This window comes from Panthera leo, chromosome D2 (assembly GCF_018350215.1).
Source record: "Panthera leo isolate Ple1 chromosome D2, P.leo_Ple1_pat1.1, whole genome shotgun sequence".
Classification (NCBI taxonomy): domain Eukaryota; kingdom Metazoa; phylum Chordata; class Mammalia; order Carnivora; family Felidae; genus Panthera; species Panthera leo.
The window spans coordinates 45,866,944-45,893,378 of NC_056689.1; the positions used below are offsets into that span (position 1 = coordinate 45,866,944).

General features: G+C 37.5%; 1 protein-coding gene across 7 annotated transcripts in view; it reads left to right on the forward strand.

The window, feature by feature from the left end:
- MAPK8 (mitogen-activated protein kinase 8) overlaps window positions 1–26,435 on the forward strand; it is a 98,730-nt gene that overhangs the window by 53,140 nt on the left and 19,155 nt on the right. For 6 of the 7 annotated variants that reach the window (XM_042909300.1, XM_042909299.1, XM_042909302.1 and 3 more), the window contains 4 exons: window positions 4,523–4,693; window positions 8,323–8,452; window positions 14,329–14,387; window positions 14,477–14,615. In XM_042909300.1, coding sequence (XP_042765234.1) covers window positions 4,572–4,693; window positions 8,323–8,452; window positions 14,329–14,387; window positions 14,477–14,615 — 450 coding nt within the window. In that variant the 5' untranslated portion in view covers window positions 4,523–4,571. Of the gene's footprint in view, window positions 1–2,475; window positions 2,581–4,522; window positions 4,694–8,322; window positions 8,453–14,328; window positions 14,388–14,476; window positions 14,616–26,435 lie in introns of those variants that run through there. The other variant, XM_042909303.1, reaches the window with a different exon arrangement.

Here is a 26,435-nt window from a genome sequence, read left to right on the forward strand (position 1 = left end):
GATACATGATTACAGATCCTGTAGACATTACATTGGACAACTTAGATGAAATTAGCAAATTCCTTGAAAAACACAGAACTACCAAACCTCGTTTAAGAAGAAATCGAAAGCCTGAATAGTCCTCTGTGTATGTGTGTATTAGTTTTTTTTTTTTTTTTTAATTTGCAATGAAAACCTTTCCACAAAAATACCCTTGTCCTTGAAGGCTTTCCAGAGACATTTTATCAGACATTCCAAGATCAAATAATACCACTTCTACACAGAGTCTTTCAGAAAAAGAGGAGGGAACACTTCCCAACTCATTACATTCACCGTGAAAGAAAACTACAGACCAGTATTCCCTATAAAAATAAATTGAAAAACCTTCAACACAGTTTAAGCCAAGTGAATTAAAATAAAAAGGATACTTTTGACTAAGTGGGATTCATTGCAAGAATACAGGTTGGTTCAACATTTGAAAATCATCAGTGTAATTCATCATATAAACCAACTAAGAAGGCAAAACTATATTATTATCTCAATAGATCCAGAAAAGTCATTTGACAAAATTCAGTACTCATTAATACTAAAAACTCTCAGTGAAATAGGCCATAAAGAGAACTTTCTTATCTTGTTAAATGGCATCTCGTAAAATCCTGTCATTTACATCATACTTAGTGATGAAAGACTAAATGCTTTCTCTAAGATCAGTAACCAAGGGAATGATGTTTGTTTGCTCTTGCCACTTCTATTCTGGATTGTATGGAAATTATAGTTAGTACAGTGGGGCAAGAAAAGGAAGTCAGAGGCATCCAAGTTGGAAATGAAGAAATGAAACTGCTTGTGTATGTAGGACATCTCAAAGAATCCACAAAAAAGGCTACTAAGACTAATAAATGAGCTTTGTACAAAGTTATTATACAGAAAACTTAATTGTATTTCTATGTGCTAGCAATGAACAATTGAAAATTTAAAAATAAATTAACATGAAAACATTTACAATAGCACCCAGAATATTAATACTTAAGGAGAAACTGAACAAAATTTTGCAAGGCCTATATATTGGGAACTGTAATATATATAAAGGATTACATATTATGTGATTCCATTTATATAACATTATTTAAATGAAAAAAAAAATGATAGTGGTGGAAACAGATCAAACTGCCAGGGGTAGGGTTGGCAAGAAAGTGTGATTATATACAGGGATAACATGAAGGATTTTCTTTGGTGAGATGAAACACTTCTGTATTCTGATTGTGATAGAGATTACACTAATAGGTGTATGTGATAAATTTACATAGAACTGTACACACACACAAAGTGCATATAAAAACAAGTAAAATCTGAACAATGTCCGTTTCCTTGTTGGCTAATAGTATGTACCAATGTCGACTTTCTCTATCAAATATCAATTTTTGATAATTGTACTATGGTTATGTCAAATGCTCTCATTTGAGTGAAGCTGGGTGAAGCATTGCCAGGAACTCTGTACTATTTTTGTAACATCTGTGTTGGTTTAAAATTATTTCACGGTAAACAGTTTTAAGAAAAAGACACTGTTAAGAAAATAGAAAGGCAAGCCACAGACTGGGAAAAAATGCTTGCACATCTGATAAAGGATGTATATCCAGAATATATAAATAAGTGCCAAAACAATTATATTTTTAAATGGGCAAAAGAATTAATTAGCTACTTCACAAAAAAAAGATGTAGCATATAAGCCCATGAAAAAATGTTCAGCATCGTTAATTATTAGGAAATGCAAATGTAAGCCACAGTGAAATACCACTGTGCACCCGCTAGTAAAATGTAAAGTCACAAGAAATTGGCAATCACAAGAAGGTTACTTTGCTTACTTTTGCTTACTTTTACTTTGCTGGTAGGAATGAAAAATGGTATGGCCACTTTGGAAAACAGTTTGGCAATTTCTTATAAAATTAAATGTAAGAGTCAAAAACCCCATTCCGAGGTATTTACCCAAGGTGAATGGCAGGGGGAGTGTGAACGTTTATACTAGCGTTATTTGTAATAACCTCCAGACTGGCAACAATGCAAATGTCCAAATGGTATATCCACACAATGGAATACTATTGGGTTGTAAAAAGGGATGCAGCATAGATTGTTCTGCCTAGAAAACTCCCTTATTTCCGTGTCTGGTTAACTCATAATCTGTGTTCGGATCCTGCTCAAACATCACAGCATAAAGGGAATTTTTTCTTGAGCCCAGACTAGCAGGCTTGCTTCTATCAGCATCCTGTCCTTTCCCTTCACTGCTCTTATCACAACCATAGTGATACACCAGCAGATTCTAAGCAATGTAAGGTCTCCTTATCTGTCTTAACTGCAAGTTCTGTGGATGGCCAGATGCTGATTACTATTGTGTTGGTACCCAGCATAGCTCAGGTGTGCCGGTAAATATTGTACAGCTGATAATGTAAGTGAGTAGAGTTTTCTATTTCCTTTTTGTAGGAGTGGCAGCTGTGGCTTCTACAGAGGTTACTACTGGCTGGGTCTGCCTACTTAACCTTGGGTACTCTGTCTGCTATCCCTGCTCTGTTCTGGGGTGTTGTAGCTATCACTGCTCAGCTGCTGCCACAGGTTAGTCTAGACTTCTGCGTGCATACCATGGGCACTCCTGCTCCTGGGCCCTTCCGTTCTGAGAATAGAGAGAAGCCTTTCCTTGCCATTAAGGAGGCCCTGTGCTCAGCCTCTGGCCATATGTGCAAATTACCAGAGAGCATTATTACTGTCTCCAGGCCCTGGGGAGACCTAGTTTCCAGGATAAATGTCTAGAATATTTGATGAGGGCCCTGACACCCAATGTTTCCTTCGTTTCCTCTTTTCACTTCTCTTTCTATTTCCCTACTCCAGTAGACAAGAAGGAATGCAGGTTAAGAAATTGGTCTGGGTAACCAATACCTATATTTGATCAGCCTACGGGTATATCTAAGTGTTTAAATCATGAGCAAACTTTTTCCTTTAAGCCTCTGGTTCCACTTAGGTAGATTAATGACACTTGTCATTTCAGACACTTCTCTCTGGAGCGTTACATGACTAGTTTTAGTTACTAATTTTGGAAGTGTTTCTCTGGCCCCTCTTTAATTTATCCAAATCATTGATCCGACTTTTCAATTGCTCTCAATTTATTTACCTTCTTTTTTAAAGCTTACACCGTTTGGACATTTTTGTTTAGTTTCTGTTTATTTTTAACGCCATCACATCTAAGAATTCTCATTAATTTTAATTTTTTCTCTTATCTGGATTGGTACAATACCTTACTAGTTTTCCAACTCTTGCTCCGCCTCCTCTTGGAGTGTAATCTCCAGGTAGCAGCCAGGGAGCTGTTCAGTGGTTTCTATCCTACTCTGGGAATTAAACTGTTAGAATCCAGTTCATGAGCTTCTACATAGTCTGGCTCTAGGGCGCAATACAGTGCCTGGCGCAAGTTAGACACTTAGTAATTCTTAGTATTTGTTAAATTGATTCTTTGCATTGTAAGTCTAATCAGGATTTTGTTTTTATTTTTGTTTTTGTAGGCGTTGCCTTGCAACCACACACACAAACAGTAATTCTTTAGACTTAACTGGTTTCTAGTCTTATTGTGGGATGTGGGGAGTAGGTTGGAGCTGTCTTGCATGCATTTTGCAATAGGCCACTTCTGTCTAGAATGAGTAATAGGTATGTCAATAAATACAGCTCAAACAAGTAGAAAAAGACTTCCTTGGCTTATAATCAGTCATGTGGCAAAGAACTGTGGTCAGAACTTAGGTTATGCTTCTGAGGCCCTACAATTCATAACAGTATATTGCTTTATTTCATATCCTAATATACTAAATGCTTTTCTCTATATATTTTCTCATTTTTAACTTTGTTATCTTTTTATTTTATCATATAGTTTCTACCCTTCTTCTCATCCTTTCAACCATTCTAACAACATATGCATTACACCCTGGGTGTTGCTGTTGGAGGTCAGGGGCATGGTGACAGCACTGTACTGTGTTTGTTAGTTAGGGGTGATACATGCTAACCAGCTTACTTGCCTGCCAGTTGGTTGTTTCTTCCATGTCACATCAAATGAGTTTGCAAATTATGATAGTATCAATTTCTCACAAAAATTAAGTTTTCAGTAATCTATAATAAATACATAAAATGACTGGTTTTAAATTTTCAACTATGGAAGTGACCTTAAAAGCATGTTTAGTTATAATTATTTGCTTTTGTTAAAATGTTTTTACAGTTTTCCAATAAGTTAAGACATGTATGCATGTTAATACTAGTGACTTACAGTGAAGAAATTGTTTACCCTTGTAAAAGCTTTGTTTTGTTTTTAACTATCAATCCTCTCCTTAAGTATGGCAGATGCTAACCAAGTTCTGAGGTATTTTTTCTTTCTATTTGTGTTTTAATGTATTTTAATGAAGTAGCTCTTTTACCGTGCTGTAGCAGTCTGTGTTATACTATCAGTGAACAGAGTGAAGACTCGAATTTTAAGATTAAATACATTCATTTTGTTAACATCACATTTTGTTCCATTTTGCAGCTTCTCGGTGAATATTTGGATGAAGCCATTAAATTAATTGTTTGCCATCATGAGCAGAAGCAAGCGTGACAGCAATTTTTATAGTGTAGAGATTGGAGATTCTACATTTACAGTTTTGAAACGATATCAGAATTTAAAACCTATAGGCTCAGGAGCTCAAGGAATTGTATGGTAAGTTTTACTTCCAAAAATTAGGCAGAGAATCATTAACTGCTATCTTTTCTCCTCTTGTAATATAGATACCTTGGTAAATATTTAACTTGCTTCAAAAAAGTTAAAATAAAACTATGTTATTTAAACTAAAGCTATAACATGGTAATAATTTTGTTCTGGGTTGATGTTTTTTATTATTCATTAAACACAACTTTATAAATCAGCACTGTCATCTTTAAGTATAAATTATGATTAAATACATGGTCATAAGCCATGTAAAGACAAATAATCTATATCAGGAAAGAATAAGTGGCATGCTTGTTAATTCCATGTATACATCTATTCCCATAGCTAGTTTAATAAGAAGCTTCACTTAATCATCATTTTCACACTACAGTGAAACTCTGGAATTTCAGAAATCTTATTTTATACTGGGGAATGAAGTGAGCTCATTTTTCATTGTGTGTTTCAAAAGCTCATACGTATCTTTAAAACTGATTTACGAGCTAATTTCTGCAGTGGGTGTAGGCTTTATAGATCAACATAATTCTTAATAAACTGAAGTGTAGAATACTTTTTGAGACAGTTCTGCTAATGATTTTAGATCACTAAGTTAGCATAATCTAGTGCTTTGGGGAATTCTTAGCCTCGCTCTAGCGTAATTATATCTTTATTACCTTTTCTTGACCAGATTTGTCTCAGAATCTATTAAAAATCATAAGTGTTTATGACCCCGCAGGTCTCCCCCAGGTTCCAGAAAAACACTTGCACATGTACCTAAAGAGACTTTTCTTTGCAACACTGTTTATAGCAAAAATTCTTAATAGCAGTGAGTCTATCCATGAGAATAAAAAATTGTGATATATTCATACAGTAAAATACTATACAATATTTAGGATGAACTGGAGCTGTGTTTCAACAAAGACAGTCTCAGAGTTGCAGTGTTGTTGAGTTTAAAAGGAAGATGCGGAATACATATACCTTATAATACCATTTATATATAGTTGAAAATACACAAAATAGTACCATACATTTATGGATGTATATGTATGTAGAAAGCTATAAAAACAATAACACCAAATTCTTCAGAATAATGTCTACTTCCAAAAATAGAGACAAAGAAAGGGGACTTTATCTGTGAATTTTTTAAAAATTCAGAGCAATTATGGTAAAATGCTAAAATCTCTCACATTTCTGTAATAGGAACAGTAGCATTTATTCTCTTTTTTGTACTCTCGAAATAATTTATAATACCAAAAATTATAGAATTTGGGTAACTTTTTTTTCATTTTTAGTATTTTGGGTAACTTTAAAAAGTATTATTGGCTAGCTGGTTGTCATTTTCACCAACCACATTTAACCAACCACAAATTCATTGTAAAGAAAATAGTGTGGTATAGTCAATACAGGAAGGATTCTGAAATCCAGCTCATGGTTCAGATTCTAGCTTTATGATGTACTAACTTTGTGATTCATGGCAAATTAATATTGCTAAGCCTGTTTTCTCACCTGATTTACATTATTGTGAGGAATATGGTATTTATATACATATATATGCACATACATACACATATATATGTAATACATGAACATATATATAAAAGTATATATAAAAATGTTTTTTCTGTACCTTCACTTATCCTCAGGTAAGTACATTTTGAAATTTGTGTACCAGAATTAAAAAAAAAAAAAAAAAAAAAAAACTGCTTTGGAAGGGACCTCAAGCCATCTTAACCAGCCTCTGTTTTGTCCTAAGGAATAAGTGTCTTCAAATATTTTGCTTATTCTTTCACAAAAGATTATTATGAAATAGACAAATATTAAGCTAAAAAGTTTTTAAACTCACTGTGTGTGTGGGGCGCCTGGGTGGCGCAGTCGGTTAAGCGTCCGACTTCAGCCAGGTCACGATCTCGCGGTCTGTGAGTTCGAGCCCCATGTCAGGCTCTGGGCTGATGGCTCTGAGCCTGGAGCCTGTTTCTGATTCTGTGTCTCCCTCTCTCTCTGCTCCTCCCCCGTTCATGCTCTGTCTCTCTCTGTCCCAAAAATAAATAAAAAAAAAAAAAAAAAAAAAAAAAAAACTCACTGTGTGTGTTTACTATCACTGTCAACTGAAGAAATTAATTTTTTTAAGGCATTATTTTGGACCCCAGTGATAGATGGTAAGATTCATTGGGATCTGGATTGATCTCTAATTTGTACACATTTAAGTATCAACAATTAGAAATCTAACTTCCTTGGATACAAAATAGTACAACCTACTCAGATACTTTTGAACCTCTATAGTTTAAAATGTTACTTTGATTTAACACAAAAAATTAATAGGAATGAATTTAATGGTTAAAAGTAAAACATACTTTATCTGAAACAGTCAAAACTTTTAATCATCTTTAATGACTGCTAATGTTGTGGGTGTTGTTTTTTAATTTGGGGAGAACATATACACAAATATGGTATTTTCTAACTAAAGAGTATAATATTTATGTCTGTTTTGCTATGTGTATGCATATGTACATATATAGGAAATAAGTTATGTCCTATATATTATGTATAGATGCGTCCATTTATGCCAAAGTGCTCATTTCTTAATACATATTTTTTCAGTACATTTGATATAGTGAGGTTGGATGAGAGAATAATTTTAGTCAGTAGTGTGCTAACTTTCCAAATATATAAACAGAAGTCTTTAAGTATGTTAGGTAGTCCAGTATGAAAAGCATAACCTTATGTCTTAGTCTTTTGGTCTCCGCTTTGCTTTTAACTTTCTGTCTAACCTTGGGCAAATTACTTATTAATCTCTGGTGAATAAGTGGTGAATTCAAATGATTTTAAAAGTTTCTTTCAATCATAACATTCTATAATTTTAAGATAATTTACCTTATTTGTGCTTTACTGTCTCTGGTCTGTCATTTGTAAAACATGATGTTTAGTCAGTATCATATGGTAAAGATATGAAGAGTAATGAGTATGGTGTTGCTGTATGTCACAGAATTATGTGTTTCAGTAACAGTTATGAAGCATCTTCTAATGTCCTGAAATCTAGCATTCATATCTATAGGCTTGATTTTTTAATTCCCTTCTCCAAAACAAATTTTAAATACTTTTACATTGTAAAATAACCCTTTGTATAGCTCTGTATGTATGTTCCTTCCTCTTTCTGTATTCATTTTGTTGTGTCCAAAGAAGTTGGAAGTGATCTACTTATGTAGAATTCTTCAGAAAGTATTTTGGGTAGAATTTATGACCACATGTATTCTTTAATCCTGTCTGCCCTTGGTGTAGGTGCAAAGTGAAGGATTCATCAGACTTTAAGCTATGTATTGGGCCTGAATACTCATTAAACATTTATGCATTGAGTGCCCATTGTATGCTAGGGAGATCTTGGAGGACACCCAACTAACAAGTACAGTTTCTGCTTCACAGTCCATTGTCTCTTTGAATCCATTAGCGTTTTAAGAAGCAGTTAACAATGCTATACATTGTTGGAATATGCTGTAATAGGTAGAGAAGAAACATGTTGCCGTCAAACACTGGAAATTGATACAGTTGCATTTATCTTTGGCGAGAGTAAGGAATCTACATGAATGTTTCATAAATTCAGTTTTGTAGATTTTAAAGCTTTGTTGTTGTTTTTGAATTTCTTGTTACAGTGCAGCTTATGATGCCATTCTTGAAAGAAATGTTGCAATCAAGAAGCTGAGCCGGCCGTTTCAGAATCAGACTCATGCTAAACGGGCTTACAGAGAGCTAGTTCTAATGAAATGTGTTAATCACAAAAATGTAAGTGAACATTTGAGAAAATGTTGTAAGTATAGATGAAATCAAGATTTGTTCATGAATACATAACTATCAAAACTTTTAAAAATATTAGGTGCTTTAAATGCTCTTCCGGTTTGAAACATTATCTAAAAGGGATATATGTCTACAGTGTGAATTTTTCTCAATTTTATTAAATTATATCAAAAGAAAGACAGTTGATGAAATTTAGATTGTGTAGTTTTTTATTTTTCAAAAGGAGTTTTAAAAGAGGTAGGTGTTTTAGAAGAACTTGATTTAGACTTGGTCTCATCTTCTACTTTTTGTCTTCTGGCAGGCTGACATTTCAGAAAACTGTAGCCTTAGCACAGAGGTGAAATTGTTCCCATTTTACTTTGACAATAGTTATTTTATTTAATATTGGATATAAAATAGAAATCATTTCTCCCTACCCCACTCCTGGTTTTTTAAGTGATGCTGATACTCACTGGTGACTTTAAGTTGAAGATAGTCAGTGATTTTATGAAGCAGTTTAGCAGAAACTTCGAAAGTTTACCAAACTTCAAACTTCTTTTGAATGAATGAAATGAATGAAAGTATTCCTAATTCTTTTTCCTAATGATTATAAAGACTTAAGCATATAACTTTCATTCATTTTGAGAATTGTTAACACTTTGTAAAACTTACTTTCAGCATACTTTCATGATTACTTTAATGGAATGATTTTTATAAGCCAAGAGGAAATAAACTAGGGGTAAGTTATGCAAGGGACGGTTTTATGAAGTACTAAACCAAAAGCATCTGACTGGAGATGTTTTGTGGTATATTTGTCTAAAGGAGTTTATAAAATGCAGTAAGCTCCATGCTTTCTGATTGCAGATAACACAGTTTACCACATTTTGAGAGCTAACTGTGCAAGTTTCTGTGTACTGGAGCTACTAGTCACTGTCGGGAAAGGATGAGGCTCCTGATTTGGGGGAGCTTATTACAGTGTTATTTTGAAGACAACAGAGAGTAAAATACCGAATATGATAAAGCGGTAGAGGTTTGATTGTCATATCATGGTGGATGGAAAATAAGTGCTGAGATTTCAGGGGAAAGAAGATTGCAGTGAGCTTTCATGAAATGGGAATGCTTTGGGGAAGGGTGACCCTAGACTAATTCTTAAAAATGGGGTAAAAATTGGATTGTTAAAGAAAAAGAGCCTCCCAGAGAAAAAGAATAGCGTTTAAAAAGAGATACAGTTTAAAGTCCGTCAGTGACAGCGAAGAAGTTGTGTCACCATTCTTGTTTAGGTGGGAGCCAGCCATGTTGCTTGTCTGGGTTTTCCCTCTCAGATGGAGCTGCTTATGCCTCTTGTAGCCTGTTTCGTGGCAGTGATGGTGGTGATACTGCCTTAGTTTTGCACTGGGGACATGGCCAATAACTCCCTATTTCCTGAGCCAGCCGACTGCAAAAATAGATGGTTCCATCGACTAAATGGAGGGCATGGAAAGCTTGTTTCACATAGTTAACCCTCTGCTGGGGGTGGCAAGATCCACGCAGGCAATACCCTTGGCACCTAGAAGAGTGCTGACTGATGTAGAGTAGATGCTCCTAACATATTTGTTCAGAGAATGAATATAAAACTAAATACAGTTGACTCTTGAGCAAAGTGGGCATTAAGGATGCTGACCCTCTGTGTAGTTGAGATGTACATATAACTTTCAACAACCCCAAACTTAACTGCTAATAGCCTACTATTGACTGGAAACCTTACCAATAATATAAATAGTCGATTAACACGTATTTTGTGCATCGCATGTATTGTATTCCTTTATTTTTTTAATTTTGAGAGAGAGCACGAGTTGGGGAGGGGCACAGAGCGAGAGAGAGAGGAGAGAGAGAGAAAATCCCAAGCAGACTCTGCACTGTTAGTGTGGAACCTGATGCAGGGCTTAAACTCGTGAACCATGAGATCATGACCTGAGCTGAAACCAAGAGGCGGACAATCAACTGACTGAGCCCCCCAGCCACTCCTACATGTATTGTATTCTTAAAGTAAGCTAGAAAAGAAATGTTATGAAAATCATAAGGAAAATTTTTACGCAGTACTGTACTGTATTGAAAAAAATCCATGTGTAAGTGAACCCTCCTAGTTTGAACCCATGTTGTTCAAGGGTCACTATGTATAGGGAAACCAGGAATGATGGAATTTTTACATTCCTGATGGATGGATGGATGGATGTTTTTGTAATGTCTTGCCTTTTCAGCAGTTTCATGCTCTACACAGATTAATCTCTTCATTGGTCTAAACATGTTTTTTCCCACCCTCCTTTTTTTGTGGTAAAATACACATAGTATAAAACTATCGGTTTAACCGTTTTAAACATACAGTTCAGTGGTACTAAGCGCATTCATATCGTTGTGCATTTGTTACTATTTCCGTAGATGCTTTTGTATGTCCACTTGGTCACTTATCTCTGAACACACTGGTGTGTCACCTGTAGCACACAGTACTTCATGTCTGATCGAATCCTTCAAGAGGAACTGAGGCTTGTCATCTCCTCTTAACCGTGGACATTGTAATCCTGTTTGGAAATCAGGTCACCGTTTGGTTCACATTGTCTTACCAAGTTATTCTTTGTCACAAGTCTGCTAATAGGTCACATCTTTCCCACCTTTCACTTTCTTTTTTTCTTTATAAAGATTTTATTTTTAAGTACTGTCTATACCCAACATGGCACTTGAACTTATTAAAACCTTGAAATCAAGAGTTGCAAGAGCCAGCCAGGTGCCCCCCCGTCGTTCACTTTCTTTTTACTTTTTGCTTTTGGAGATTAAGTATATAGTACTTTCTGTTTATCCCTAGAATTTCACATATGAAATCTGGTTTCTGTTCCCAGACTGTTGGGGGTTGCTTTTTCCTTTGTTCTGACTTTTCACTTGCTGGCTTCACTTATCAATTTTGCTCAGGATGCCTTCATAATAGCTGGATTACTTCATTAGTGACCTTTGTTTATATAGCAGAAATTGTGTGTGTAACTAAAAAATTATCCATCTCTCCTGAATTCTTCGTCTCATTCACATGGGTATTATGATTGGAGACATTTTCAAAATGCCTTTTTGAAATCTCCATATATGTACTTGGTCACATTTCTGACCTGCTGCTGTTCTTTGTTGTCATTGTTGTTTTATTCAGAGAAGAAAGTACAGTTTCTCGGGGAATTTTTACCTGCTCCTAGTAAGTGTTACTTCTTTCACATACTTCTGTATCACCCACTTAATCAGCACTTGACTTTTGTTTGCTGTCCAGTCTATGATTGATATAATTTCCCTTCTGTTCTTTTTTGAAGGAAAAAAAAGGGCCACTGTCTGCCTTAATCTTTTATAGCACCTTTATTGAGATACAATTCACATGCTGTACAGTTCATTTAATGTGTGTAATTAAGTGGTTATTAGTGTATTCACTGATGAATATGACTACAGGCAGTTCTAGAACGTTTTCATCACCTCAGAAAGAATCTCTGTATTGTGTAGCTCTCACGTTCCTATCTCCCATCCACCTTAGCTCTAAGCAACTACTGATCTCTTGTTTTTATATGCTTTTCATCTTTAACACTTCTCTTGTACTATAGGATTTCTCAGATAAGAACAGTTTTACTATTTCTACAAGTCTGTAGATGTGCAGTTCATCTAATTAGGAGCCAGGAATTCATTCATTTAGAGCAGCTAGATGCATTCTTATTATCACTTTCCCTATCTTGAACAGATTTGTTAGACCTTTTCTGATCTGAAAATTATGTTTCTGAATTTATTCACTGAACAAATATTTGAATGCCTTTTATAAGCAAAGCTTTGTACTTAGATGAATGACATAAATTCCTCCCTCATGTAGTTTGTCTAGAAAAATATTCCCATTCCTAAGTGTATTTGTCAATAAACATTTTAAAAATGTGTGTCAGTTATCTCCCTGTGCTAGGGCTGTAAGAGGGAATAATTCTTTCCAACAAGGATCCTGGTGTGATTGGGATGAGGCTGTCGTGAAAATGAGTCTATACTACAGTGTGTTAAATGCCATATTAACACATAAGACATTGTGGGAACAAGGTAAAGAGAATATTCAGCAACCCGTCAAGGACTAGATAGAGGTTGTTAGACTCTACAAAAGACATCAATTTTGAAAGGAACAGAATTCAGTAGGTAAATATGACAGGTACAGGGAAGAGTATGTTTAAAGGCATTGAGAGTTTTTAAATATATCATTGTTTAAACTAATTTAGTATGGCTAAAGGATCAAGTTTAATAGAGGGCTTAGCAGGAGACAAAGTGGGTTGATATTCGGTCATGGAAGGCTCTGAATATACTTCCTGCAAGGGAGTTTGGGAAATTTTTTTGCTGGTAGTAAGTTTTTGAAGAGGTGAGTAATATGATCAGGTCTTTCTTTCACCATATGATAGGCAGTAAAATGGTAGCTGGATTTGTAGAAAACCATTGTTAGGGAACCTAATGTTAGAAGTAATTATAGCATGAACAGTCTAGATGAGATGTCGGAATCCTTTACCTGTATAGTAGTGCAGGGAATTGGAAAGAAGAGATTGAAGTTCAGACTGACAGTGGAATGGAATAGTATTCTTTTCAACATTTATTATGGTGCAAATACTGAAAATGGAGTCAAAAATTACTCTGAGCCACCTTTGTAAAAGAGAAGGCACTCTGGAAAAGTAAAGGGTTTGGGTAGGAATGCTAAGGAGTTCTATTTTGTATTCTTTGTGAGACGTTCATGTGACATGGCAATGTGTATTTGAGACTTCTAAATTAAGCAGGGCCTTTTAATGTATATTTGGAAACTGTCCAACATAGAGATGTTTAGAGAAAAAGACATATATTGCCCCCAGGGAAAGGGTGCAGATGGAGAAAAGGATTAAAGACAGAATGGTGGGAAAGAGGGCATGTCTGTGGATGAACCAGAGAATGGACTGGGAATGAAGAAAACTGGGAAAGTTCAGTATTATGAAAAACTGAGGGCGATGAGGGAGTTAGATAAGAGCTGATGGAAGGTATTTAAAATTTGCTCACAAATTGGGGCACCTGGGTGGTTCAGTTGGTCCGACTTCGGCTCAGGTCATGATCTCGCAGTTCCTGAGTTCGAGCCCCACGTGGGACTTTGTGCTGACAGCTCAAAGCAGCTGCTCCACCAACCTAGAGCCTGCTTCAGATTCTGTGTCTCCCTCTCTCTCTGGTCCTCCCTTACTCATGCTCCCTCTCTCTCTCTCTCTTTCAAAAATGACTAAATGTTAAAAATTTTTTTTTAATTTGCTCACAAATTATGTAGATGATTGTATAATATACATCCTTGATAATTGAGTATTCGTAAACGGAATGGATATGTGGAGCTCTTGTGTTGGTACAATTTTAAGAGCATTTTTAGGTTGACGCCAAAATTGAGAGGAAGGTACAGAGATTTCCCATATGCTCTCTGCCCCCACACATGCATAGCCTTCCTCATTATTCATATCCCCCACCAGACTGGTGCATTCACTATAATCAGTGAACCTACAGTAATGTGTCCTTATTACACAGAGTCCATAGTTTACATTAGGGTTCTCTTTTGTATTGTACATTCTGTGGATTTGGACTAATGTGTAATGGCATAATATCTACCATTATAGTATCATGCAGAGTATTTTTCACTCCCCTAAAGATCCTGTGTGGTCTGGTTTTCTCCCTACCCCCAATCCCTGGCCATAAAGTTGCATTAGGTAAAATAGAAGAGATTACTTGGGCTTAGAACATAAGATTTTAATATTCTTATACCATTGGTAGATTTTTTTTTAACCCATGTATTTGCAGTTCCTAAATGAAAATATTATTAAGCAGCAGTGGTGTCTAATTTTTTTGTCTCTTTGTTTTTGCCACAGATAATTGGCCTTTTGAATGTTTTCACACCACAGAAATCCCTAGAAGAATTTCAAGATGTGTAAGTGTGATAATTAAAAGTTTACATTCATACATTATTCTTAGATTGTTGCTGTGCACTTTAGCTGTCATCTTTTCTCACCCATGAAGTTACATAGTCATGGAGCTCATGGATGCAAATCTTTGCCAAGTGATTCAGATGGAACTAGATCATGAAAGAATGTCCTACCTTCTCTATCAGATGCTGTGTGGAATCAAGCACCTTCACTCTGCTGGAATTATTCATCGGGTTAGTAGAAAAAATTATCATCATGTTCTTTTTTTAATTATTGAGGTGAAATTCATGTAGCATAAAATTAACCATCTTTTAAAGGGTTCAGTTCATTGACATTTAGTACATTCACAACATTGTGCAACCACCACCAATGTAATATTTCAAAATATTTTCATTGCCCCAAAAGAAAACCTCATACCCGTAAAGCAGTCAGATCCTCTCTCCGTCTCTCCCTCCCACCCCTCAGCCTCTGGCCTCATACCAATCTGCTTTCTGTGGATTTATCTCTTCTGGGTATTTCATATTAAGTGGAATCATATAATATGTGACCTTTGTCTTCTTTAACTTAGTGTAATGTTGTCAATCTCGTTCGTGTTGTGGCATGTATCAATAGTTCATTCCTTTTTATGACTGAATAATATTGCAGTGTATGCATTTACTACATTTTATTTATCCATTCATCCATTATTGGATCCATCCCATCATTGGATGGGATCCAACCCATCATTGGATGGGTTATCCATCCAATAACCCAATAACATTTGGGTTATTTTTACCTTTTGGCTTTTGTGGATAGTGCTGCTATGAACATTCATGTACAAGTATTTGAGTTCCTGTTTTCAATTATTTTGGGTATCTTCCTAGGATTGGATCATATGGTAATTGTTTTTTTAACTTTTAGAAGAACTGCCAAACTGTTTTCAATAGTGGCTATACCATTTTACATTCCTAGCAGCAACATTCCTAGTCGTGAATGTTCCTAGCAGTGAACATTCTGATTTGTCCAAATCTTTGCCAGTACTTAACTGACTTTTATTCCAACCATCCTAGTGAGTACAAAGTGATATCTCCATGTGATTTGCCTTTTCCTAATGACTAAAGATGTTGAATGTTTTCATAAGCTTGTTGGCCATTTGCATATCTTCATGGGAGAAATGTCTGTTCAAGTCCTTTGCCCATATTTTGATGGGGTTATCTTTTCATTGTTGAGTTACAGAAGTTCTTTATATATATTCTGGATCCTAGATACTAGACCCTTTTCATATATGTGATTTGTAAATATTTTCTCCCATTTTGTATATTTTCACTTTCTTGATATCCTTTGATGTACAGAAGTTCTTTAATTTTCATGAAATTCAAGTATCAGAATTATGTGGAACTGCTGTAAGGACAGAAACCTAGACCAATGGAATAGGACTAAGAGTCCAGAAATAAAATCACATATCTACTGCCAACTGATTTTCAACAAGGGTGCAAAAGGCCAGTTGGGAAACAATAAGTCTCTAATAAATGATGCTGGGACAACTGGATTTCCACAAGCAAAAGAATGACTTTGGACCTTTTCTCACATCATACACAAAAATTAACTCAAAATGGGTCAGTAACCTGAACATAAGAGCTAAAACTATAAAATTCTTAGAAGAAAATGCAAAAATAAAGGTAATTATTTGGCAGTGAATTCTTATAGATGATACCAAAAGCACAATCAACCAAAGAAAAAACTAATTTTGTAGTAAGTTTTGAAATGGGGAAGTGTGAGTCTTTTTAAATATTGTTTTGACTCTTCAGGACCCCTTGTGATTCCATCTGAATTTGATTATCAGCTTTTCCATTTCTGCAGAAAAGTCATTGGAAGTTTATTTATTTATTTTTTTAGATTTATTTATTTTTGAGATGGGGGTGGGCAAAGAGAGAGAATCCCAGGCAGGCCTGGCACTGACAGCGCAGGGGCTTAAACTCATTAGCTAAAGTCAGATGCTTAACCAGCTGAGCCACCCAGGCACCCCAAGCCATTGCAGTTTTAGTAAAGATTTCATTCATTGGGGGTACCTGGGTGGCTCAGTTGGTGAAGCTCCCAACTCTTGATTTTGACTCAGCCCTTGATTCCAGGGTCATGGGATTGAGCCCCACATAGGGTTCTTTGTTGACAGCAGGGAGCCTCCTTGGAATTTTCTCCTTCCCTCTCTGTCTCTGCCCTCCCCTGCTTGCTTGTGTACATGCACATATTCTCTCTCTCTCTCTCAAAATAAATAAAAATAAACTTAAAAACAGAGATTTCATGGGGCGCCTGGGTGGCTCAGTTGGTTAAGCGGCCGACTTCAGCTCAGGTCATGATCTCGCGGTCCATGAGTTCAAGTCTCTGTGCTGACAGCTCAGAGCCTGGAGCCCGTTTCAGATTCTGTGTCTCCCTCTCTCTGACCCTCCCCCATTCATGCTCTGTCTCTCTCTGTCTCAAAAATAAATAAACGTTAAAAAAATTTTTTTTTCAAAAAAAAAAAACAAACAGATTTCATTCATTGAATCTGTAGATTGCTTTGGTAGTTTTGCCATCTTAACTATATCTAGTATTTCAGTTCATGGACACTGAATGTGTATCTTTCCATTTACTTAGGTTGTATTAGTCTGCTTGGGCTGCCATAAAAAAATACCACAGACTCAGCAGCTTAAACAGCAGCTATGAAATTGCCCTCTGAGCTCTGCTTTTTCTGTATTCCCTAAATTTTTATATGTTGTGTTTTCATTTTCATTCACCTCTAAGTATTTTCTAATTTCCCTTGTGAATTGTTCTTTGCCCCATTGGCTGTTTGAGAGTATGCTGTTTAATTTCCACAAATTTGTGAATTTTCCAGTTTTCCTTTTTCTTGATTTCTGGCTTCATTCCATGGTGGTCAGAGAAGATACACTGTATGATTTCAGTCTTTTAAAATTTATTGAGACTTGTTCTGTCACCCAACATGTAGTCTGTTCTGGAGACTGTTGCATGTGCAGTGTTTTTGGAGGGAGTATCCCATATATGTCTGTTACATCTAGTGGGTTTATAGTGTTGTTCACATTCTTTATTTCCTTATCTTCTGCATAGTTGTTTGTCCATTAATGCAAGTAGGTATAGATATCTTCAACTGTTACTGTGTAACTATCTGTTTCTCCCTTCAATCATGTCCATTTGTGCCTATATTTTGGAGCTTTGTTGTTTATAATTGCTGTCTCTTCTTGAGGGATTGATGTTTCTGTTAAAATTTATTGTCCTCCATGGGGCGCCTGGGTGGCTTGGTCGGTCGAGCGTCCCGACTTCGGCTCAGGTCACGATCTCACGGTCCGTGGGTTCGTGCCCCGCGTCGGGCTCTGTGCTGACAGCTCAGAGCCTGGAGCCTGTTTCAGATTCTGTGTCTTCCTCTCTCTGTGACCCTCCCCCGTTCATGCTCTGTCTCTCTCTGTCTCAAAAATAAATAAACATTAAAAAAAAATTAAAAAAAAAAATTTATTGTCCTCCATTGCCCCTTGTAACAATTTTTGTTTTTAAGTTTTATTTTTATTTAAGTAATCTCTCCACCCAACGTGGGGCTTGAACTCACAACTCTGAGATCAGGAGTTGCATGTTTTTGCTACTGAGCCAGCCAGGCACCCCCCCCCCCCCCCACCCCCCCCCCCCCCCCCCCCCCCGGGCCCCTTGTAACAGTTTTGACTAATAGTCTATTTTGTCTGATACTAGGTTAGCTATTCCACCTCTCTTTTGGTTTCTGTTGGCTTGAAATACCTTTTTCCGTTCTTCCACTTTGTGCCTTTGAATCTAAAGTGAGTCTCCTTTAGAATCTCTTAATAGGATCAATTTTCTTGTATCCCTTCTGCTGTTCTCTGGTTTTTACTTGGAGAGTTTAATCTATCTACATGCAATGCAATTATTGATAAGGAAGAATTCACTTCTGCCACCATGCTGTTTTCTGTATTTTGTATCTCTTTGTTTCTCAGTCCTTCCATTGCTGCTTTTTTTGTGTTTAATTGCTTTTTAGTAGTGTGCCATTTGATTCTTTACTCATTTCCTTTTCTGTGTCATCTTCAGTCATTTTCTTAAAGGTTACCATTGGGATTGCAAATTTAGTCTCTTCAATTTATAACAGAATCTGTTTTAGATTATTACCACCTTACCCTCAATAGCATACAATAGCATACAAAAACTCTACTCCTGTATACAGTCTGTTCTTCCCCCATTATGTTGTAGTTGTCACAAATTACATATTTATACACTGTGCCCAATAAGATAGGTATGTTATTATTGTTCAGTGCATTTGCCTTTTAAATCATATGTGGGGTGGGGGTGAATAGGAGTTAGAAACCCAAAACACAGTAATACTGACCTTTGTTATTTACCTATGTAACGACTTTTACCGGTTTTCTTTATTTCTTCTTACACCTTCAGTTTACTATTTAGTGTCCTTTTATTTCTACCTGAAAGACTCCCTTTAGCATTTCTTATAGGGCAGGTGTAACTAACAACAAACTGCCATAGCTGTATCTCAGAGTGTCTTAAGTTTCTCCTTTACTTTTGAAGGATAGTTTTGCTAGATACAGAATTTTTGTTTGGATTTTTTTTTCTTTTAGCAGTTTAAATGTGTCTTTTCACTGCCTTTTGGCACCTGTGATTGCTTTTGAGAAATCAGTTGTTAATACCATTGAGGATCTCTTACAAGTGACAAGTTGCTTCCCTCTTGACTCATAAGGTTCTCATTTTGTCTTTGGCTTTCAACGGTTTGATTATAATATGTCTCAGTGACGATCTCTTTGCTTTTATCCTTGGAGTTTATTGAGCAGCTTGGATGTGTAGATTTATGACTTTCATTAAATTTGGATGTTTTCACTCATTTTTTTCAATTTTTTTTCTACCCCTTTTCTTTTTCCTCTTATTTGAAACTTCTATTATGTGTATGTTGTATTCTTGAATATATGCTACATCTTGTTTTCTTCAACTTCAGTGTTTTGTCACAGGCAGAATAGGTTATTCACTTGTCTTGCAGTGTTTTTGAGAAATGCCCCCTCTCTAGCCCAAGACAAGAGTCCCACACTGAGAATGCGGGCAGCCAGGAAGATGGGTAGGACAGGACTAGTAAAAACACCACACTCTTGCCTATTGTTTTTTAAGTTGCCTTTGTCTCAATTCTATGTTTACTTGGTTGTTGTGAACATTTGACTGTTTTCCAGATTTCTGAAAAAGTATTCTGATCCATTTTGCTCTGCTTTTTGGCGTTTCTGTGAAGCAGTCTACTCTTCCATTTTTGCTGACATCACTGTCTTTAATCATATTTTGGGGCGTTGTACTTCACGGGTTTATATGGAGTAGAATAAGCTTAGTTTTGCTTTGAAATGAGGCAGTATATAAATATCCTGCTATCATTACCAATGATATAAAACTGAGTATTCATCAGAGTTGTTTCTCAGATGTTCAGAAATATTTTATATTTTTGTAATCTGCTTTTAACTGATTTATTGACATGTAATTCCCATACCATACAATTTATAAAGTGTATAATAATTATTTACTATACTCAAAGGTTGCACACCTGTCACCACGATCTAATTTTGGAACATTTTCACCCCACTTAAAGAAATCCTGCACCTGTTAGCCTTCCATTTCTGTTATTCCCTGTTCCCTTTGCCCCCAGCCCCACACAACTACTAACCTACTTTCTGTTTCCATATATATGCCTGTTCTGAACATCTCTTACAAGTGGAATTGTATATAACATGATCTTCTGTGTCTGGCTTCTATTCCCTAGAGTAATGTTCTCAAGGTTCATCCCTCTATGTATTATGTATTAGTACTTATTCCTTTTATTGCCAAACAGTAGTTCACTTTATGGATATATACCACATTTTGTTTATCCATTCATCACTCGAGGGACATTTGGGTTGTTAGCCATTTTTTGGTTATCATGAGCAATGCTGACATGAACGTGTGGACGTGTGTTTTTTGTATTTTAGTTTTAATTCTAGCTTATTCTTGGAAAAGTATAGCATTTAATTTGAGAGAAATTTCTTGAAAAGTATTTAATTCATTGGAATTCTGTCTTTTCTCTGAGCTACCTTGTGTCAAATAATCTGACTCAAAATGAAAACAGATTTGTTCTCAGATTAACTATTTTCAGACCGTTATGTATGTGACATATTTAGGCTTATCCTTAATTATCGTTCTGACTGAATTGCTTTGTATATTGCATATGCAACTGCTATAATATTATGTCTGATGCCATCTTTAAGCAACATAGGAGATATCTCTTTCAATGGGAAGGTGTTTTATCTTCCTCATCCCATATTCCTATTCTGTGACAGGCGAATGAGTTCAACTTCTGGGTTTTGTTTCTGCTTGTTTCTTTTGCCCTGTGGACTAGGAGAGTAGTGTGCCACCATGGAAATGAATTTGATGTTAGTGAAGTAAAATCTCCCAAATAGAATATTTTCAGATTAATGGGGGTAACAGAAATCACAGACCACATGACAAAAGATAGGAAACAAAAGACATAGCAAGAAACATAAAAAGGGAACATTAAATTACGGAAGACCAATAGGTAACATAATGGATAAAGGGAATTAACCCCTTAATGAACAAAGTTCAGGTTTCGGCACACAAAACTACCAACAACAACTGTGTGTTTCTGTAATGCAAACAGTTGTAACTAGCTTCCAAAGGCTAAAAGCAAAGGCATTGGCAAAGATGTACTGCGAAAATGAAACATGAAAACAAGGGTAATTCTATTTAGTCAGGTAAATTGAATATCATGGAGCCAGGGGGAAAGCATTTCTCAGTGACTTTGTAAGGATAAAGGGTGTAATTCACTTATTTAGTAACTGTCAAGAACTTTATACATGAAGTGGAGTTACAATACACAGAGTTTAAACTGTGGAAAATAGAAGAATTATGCAGACACAACGGTATTGGGATACTTCTTAAAAATTTTTTGTTTAATGTTTATTTATTTTTGAGAGAAAGAATAAGAGAGCGAGAGCAGGGGAGGGGCAGAGAGAGAGGGACACACAGAATCTGAAGCAGGCTCCAGGCTCTGAGCTATCACAGACACAGACCCCGACCCCGACGCAGGCTGGAACCCACAAACTACAAGATCATGACCCGAGCCAAAGTTGGACACTTCACCGAACTGAGCCACCCGAGCACCCCAGTATTGGGATATTTTAACATACTCCCTTAGTGTGGATAGATAAAGTGGTAAAAATAAGTACAACTGTAGAAAATTTACATAATAAGTTTGAGCTAATAAGAGACATACTGTGAAGAAGTCTGTGCTTTTATCTTAGGTCAGGCTATGTGGGAAACAAATCTCTAGGACAGATAACACATGTAAGAAGTTCGTTGGGGATTCCCCTGGGGATCAGCATCTTTGAGGGAGTAAAGGAAGTAAAACTGGACAGAGGGAGAAATTGAATTGGATGCAGTCACTCCAGAGGCCTCAGCTGTTGACTTAACTGGACTTTTGCTCTGGGGAGCAGCATGACATTGGAAAACTTGCTCTCTGTGGCTGAAGGCAGTTCCTGGAGAGAGTTGCTGCAAACTCGGCACCCAACGCTGGCAGCAGCTAGAAGAATGAGTGCCTCAGTCCTGAATCAGGAATCAGAACAGGCACCACAGGACCCACTGTAGGACACCTCTGGTGCCTCTTGTTCCCATTTCCTTCATACAGTAGGTTCTGGAGACTCTTCCTCCAGGATTTTATTTGACGTCTGTTCCTTGAGGAAGTTATAAGAAGTTTCATGGGATAAACTACAGCACCCTCTCCTATAGCTGGTCTTGAGGCCACAACTGATGCTCATCTCTCTGCTCTGCTACTAATTTTAAATACCCTTCACCCTGGGGCGCCTGGGTAGCTCAGTCGGTTGAGTGTCTGACTTCAGCTCAGTTCATGATCTCAGATTTCGTGGGTTTGAGCCTCGCGTCAGGCTCTGTGCTGACAGCTGGAGCGTGAAGCCTGTTTCAGATTCTGTATCTCCCTCTCTGTGTGCCCCTCCCCTGCTCACGCTCTGTCTCGCTCGCTCTCTTTTTCAAAAAAATAAATAGCCATTAAAAAAAATTTTTAAATACCCTTCACCCCAACCTGATCTAAAATCGCTTACTTGGTAAAATAATCTGAATTTTCATCTCTTAGGGCTTCAGTACAAGGCAGGGGGAGGAATGGGGTTCCTTCCACATAGTCAAGAGACCCAAGCTTCACCATCTGCATAGTTGCCAGTCATTGTGTCCAGCGAAGAGAAAGCCACGTGGTGTGTACTGGCTTTTCTAGCTTTGGCCTGGAAGTGACACACATCACCTCTGTTCTGAGCCCATTGGCAGAACTAGTCACGAGGACCTGCTTAACTATAAGGGACAGGGAAATGTGGAGAGGCAGAGCTCGAAATGGTGGTGAGCATTAGTTTCTGCCGTACACTACCCTTCAGGCTGTCGAACACTTCTTTGCCCCTTTATGCCACACATAGTACACTCACCCCTTGCTTAGGGGAGATAACCCAGAGTCCTAGTCTGTCAAGACATTTATTTCCCAAGTGATACATGGTAATTTCTACTTCGGACCAAGACATTGTTCCTTTTAGTCCAGAAGCTAAAATGATCAAATTATCTGACCACTCCTGTTTACTCCCCCTGCCCCCATCCCCTAGATATGATGGTCACACCAGGCCAGGGTAACCATAGTAAACAATCCCATTGGGGAAACTGAAAAACTCAGACACTGATTATTTGTAATTTGGAATGCTGTTGGGCAGGCATTGTGAATGTCACTTCCCTTGGGGATGAGGAATATCCCTTGGTTAGTTCTGCAAGGAACACTCTGTACACTGTTCTCTGAGGTACCTGGCTCTACTATGTGAAGAGTCTTTCTTTTCCACTATCCTTTTAAATATATCTGAAGTGTTTATTAGAAAATGTGTTCGGGAGGCACCGGGGTAGCTCTGTTGGTTGAGCGTCTGACTCTTGATTTCAGCTCAGGTCGTGATCCCACATTCATGGTTTCAAGCCCTACATTGGGCTCCTCACTAACAGCACAGAGCCTACTTGGGATTCTCTCCCTCCCCCTCACCCCTGCATGCTGTCTCTTTCTCTCTCTCTCAGAGTAAATAAATGAACTTTAAAAAAAAAAAAACTGTTCTCCTTGGGGGCTGTTCAGCCTTCTCAGCTTACTCTCTGTAAAATATTGGGGAGCCCAAGTGTCATTTTAAGGCAACCCTTCTCAACCTGGACCTTGTTGATGTTTTGGATGAAGAATTCTTTCATTTGAGGAGCTGTCCTGCACCTCGTAGAATGTTTAGCAGCATTCCTGGCCTCTACCCACTAGATCCCACCAGTACTTCCCAGTTACGACAACCAAAACTGTCTCTAGACATGGCCAAATATCCCTTGAGGGCAAAATTGCCCTGAATTGAGAGCTACTGTTTTAAAGCCAGAAGAGTCACAGGCTAATGGAGGTGTTTTTGTTTTTGTTTTTAAGTTTATTTATTTATTTTTGAGAGAGAGAGAAGGACAGAGAGAGGGAAAGAGAAAATCCCACGTAGCCTGTACACTGTCATTGTGGAGCCTGACATGGGGCTTGAACCCATGACATGTGAGACCATGACCTGAGACGAAATTGGGTGCTTAACTGACTGAACCACCCAGGCACCCCTGGGCTCTTTGACAATACAACTCTCTCAGAAACTTAGGAGGCTTCTTGTTTTTAATTACAGTTCTTTTCACAGCACAGTTGTTAGTCACTGGTTCTGCATTCTTGGATTTAATGTCTACCTTTAACTTTTCAGGCTTCTGTTGACAAGTCTGAGGCATTTTCATCAAGTTTTTGAAAGATCTTACTGGTCTTTTTCCCTCCAGGGTTTTCAGAATTATTACGTGGAAATGATGCATGAAAAACAAATCCAAGGTATTGGTGGCATAAGACAACGTTTATTGCTTGTTCAGGGGTCTGCAGGCTTGGCCGTGTGGCACTGCTTCAGATCCCAGGTTTGTTCCACCTTTACGTTTCAGCATCCAGGCTGAAAGGGTGCCTCCCTGGGGCACATCCCTTCCTCCTGGTGAAAGATGGAGGAGCAAGAGCCAAGCTAAATCAAGCATATTTAAAACTTCTTTTCGGGGCGCCTGGGTGGCTTAGTTGGTTAAGCGTCTGGCTGTTGATTTTGGCTCAGGTCATGATCTCACAATTCATGAGTTCAAACCTCTCGTCGGGCTCTGTGCTGGTAGTGTGGAGCCTGCTTGGGATTCTCTCTTTCTCCCTCCCTCTCTCTGACCCTCCCATGCTTGTGCGCGCGCGCTCTCTCTCTCTCTCTCTCTCTCTCTCTCTCTCTTAAAATAAATAAACTTTTTAAAAAAAAATTTTAAAAATATAGAGAACTTTTCAGATTTGGTGTACAACATATTCCCTCACATTCCATTGCCTCAAACAAGTCATCTGACTTTGGCTCATTAGTAAGGTGGAGGAGCACAGATGGTCCCTTCCTCCTGGGGGCTCCACCTAATTTTTCCACTTTACTGTGGTGTGAAAAGTACGGTGTGAAACCGTGCTTTGAATTTGATCCTTTCCCAGGTTAGCGATAATGTGGTGCAGCACTCTGTCACAGTGCCGCGGCTCCCGCCGCCACGCAGTCACAGGGTGAACGGCTGCTGCACGTAGCAAGCTTTCCCTACGCATACAGCCATTCTGGTTTTCACTTTCAGGACACCACCAATAAATCACATGAGCTGTTCGACACTTGACTTGTAAAACAGGCTTTGCGTTAGGTAATTTGCCCAGCCGTAGGCTAATGTAAGCGTTCTGAGCATGTTTAAGGTAGGGTAGCCTTAAGCTCTGATGTTCAGTAGGTTAGATATATTAAATGCATTTTCATCTTAACGATATTTTCAAGTTAGGAGGTTTTATTGGGACATAATACCACTGTGAAGTCAAGGAAAATGTATATATTGGGTTGGGAGGGGGAGAGAGTTACTGGACAATCTGCCATTTTTTAAGGGTTCAGTAGCATTTAGCTTTTCTAGAATGGCAAGGTCCTGAAAATCTAGACTCCGGGTCCCTTTCATTTTTGCTTTTAAAGTGGCCAGTTCTTTCAAATGCGGCCCAATGGCCATCAGCACACATTATGAAGGTTTTGCTTCCCAATCTCTTCTAGAGCAGGGGTCAGCAAATTTTTCTGTAAAGACTTGAGAATCTTTTAGCCTTTGCAGATGATAGAGTCTCTCTCACAGCTATTTAGCTCTAACACAAAACAGCTAATAACACAAAAGCAGCTGTATATAGTAGGTAATTGAATGAAGAGAACTGTGTTCTAATAAAACTTTCTTCACAAAAATAGGCCTTAATTTGTTAACCCTTGTTCTAGAGCTTCAGGTTCAGTATACGAGTGCTGTGCCTTCCAAGTTACTGCAAGTGACAGGATCCTGAAATGTATTGCTATTATATAATCTGGATCACCTTTCCAACCTCTGATATTAATTTCGCTGCTGCCTGCTGCTCAATCTGCTAAGCCAAGATTCTGTGTCTATAATAGTAACACCCCACTTGTAGTACTAATTTCAGTGTTAAAATAGACTAGTGTAAAAGAAAAGCATTGTGTGTTTCCTTTGCTCTTACACTATTGCTGTACTACTTCTGACGCCAAATGTGTGGTAGTTTTTCCCACACCAAACACTTCTCAGATTTTCTGGACACCAGCTGGGTATCTGATAATTTAACTTAATCCTGATACTACCTACCTGGAGATAGCATCAGATCCAACAGGTTAAGGGATCTGGCCCAGAAGTACCCACTGTTCAGATGCCAGTCACAAACCCAACTTGTTACCTGTGCTTCTGAACTACTGCTATAATTCAGAGGTTTATAAGACCCCTTCCTTGGGTTCAATTAATTTGCTAGAGCGGCTCACAGAACTCAGGGAACTCACCAGTTTATTACAAAGGACATAACTCAGAAACAGCCAGATAGAGAGATGTACTGAGCAAGATTTATTCTCCCAGCACCTCCACATGTTCACCAGCCTGCAAGTTCTCCTTACCAGTCCTTTTTTTTTTTTTTTTTT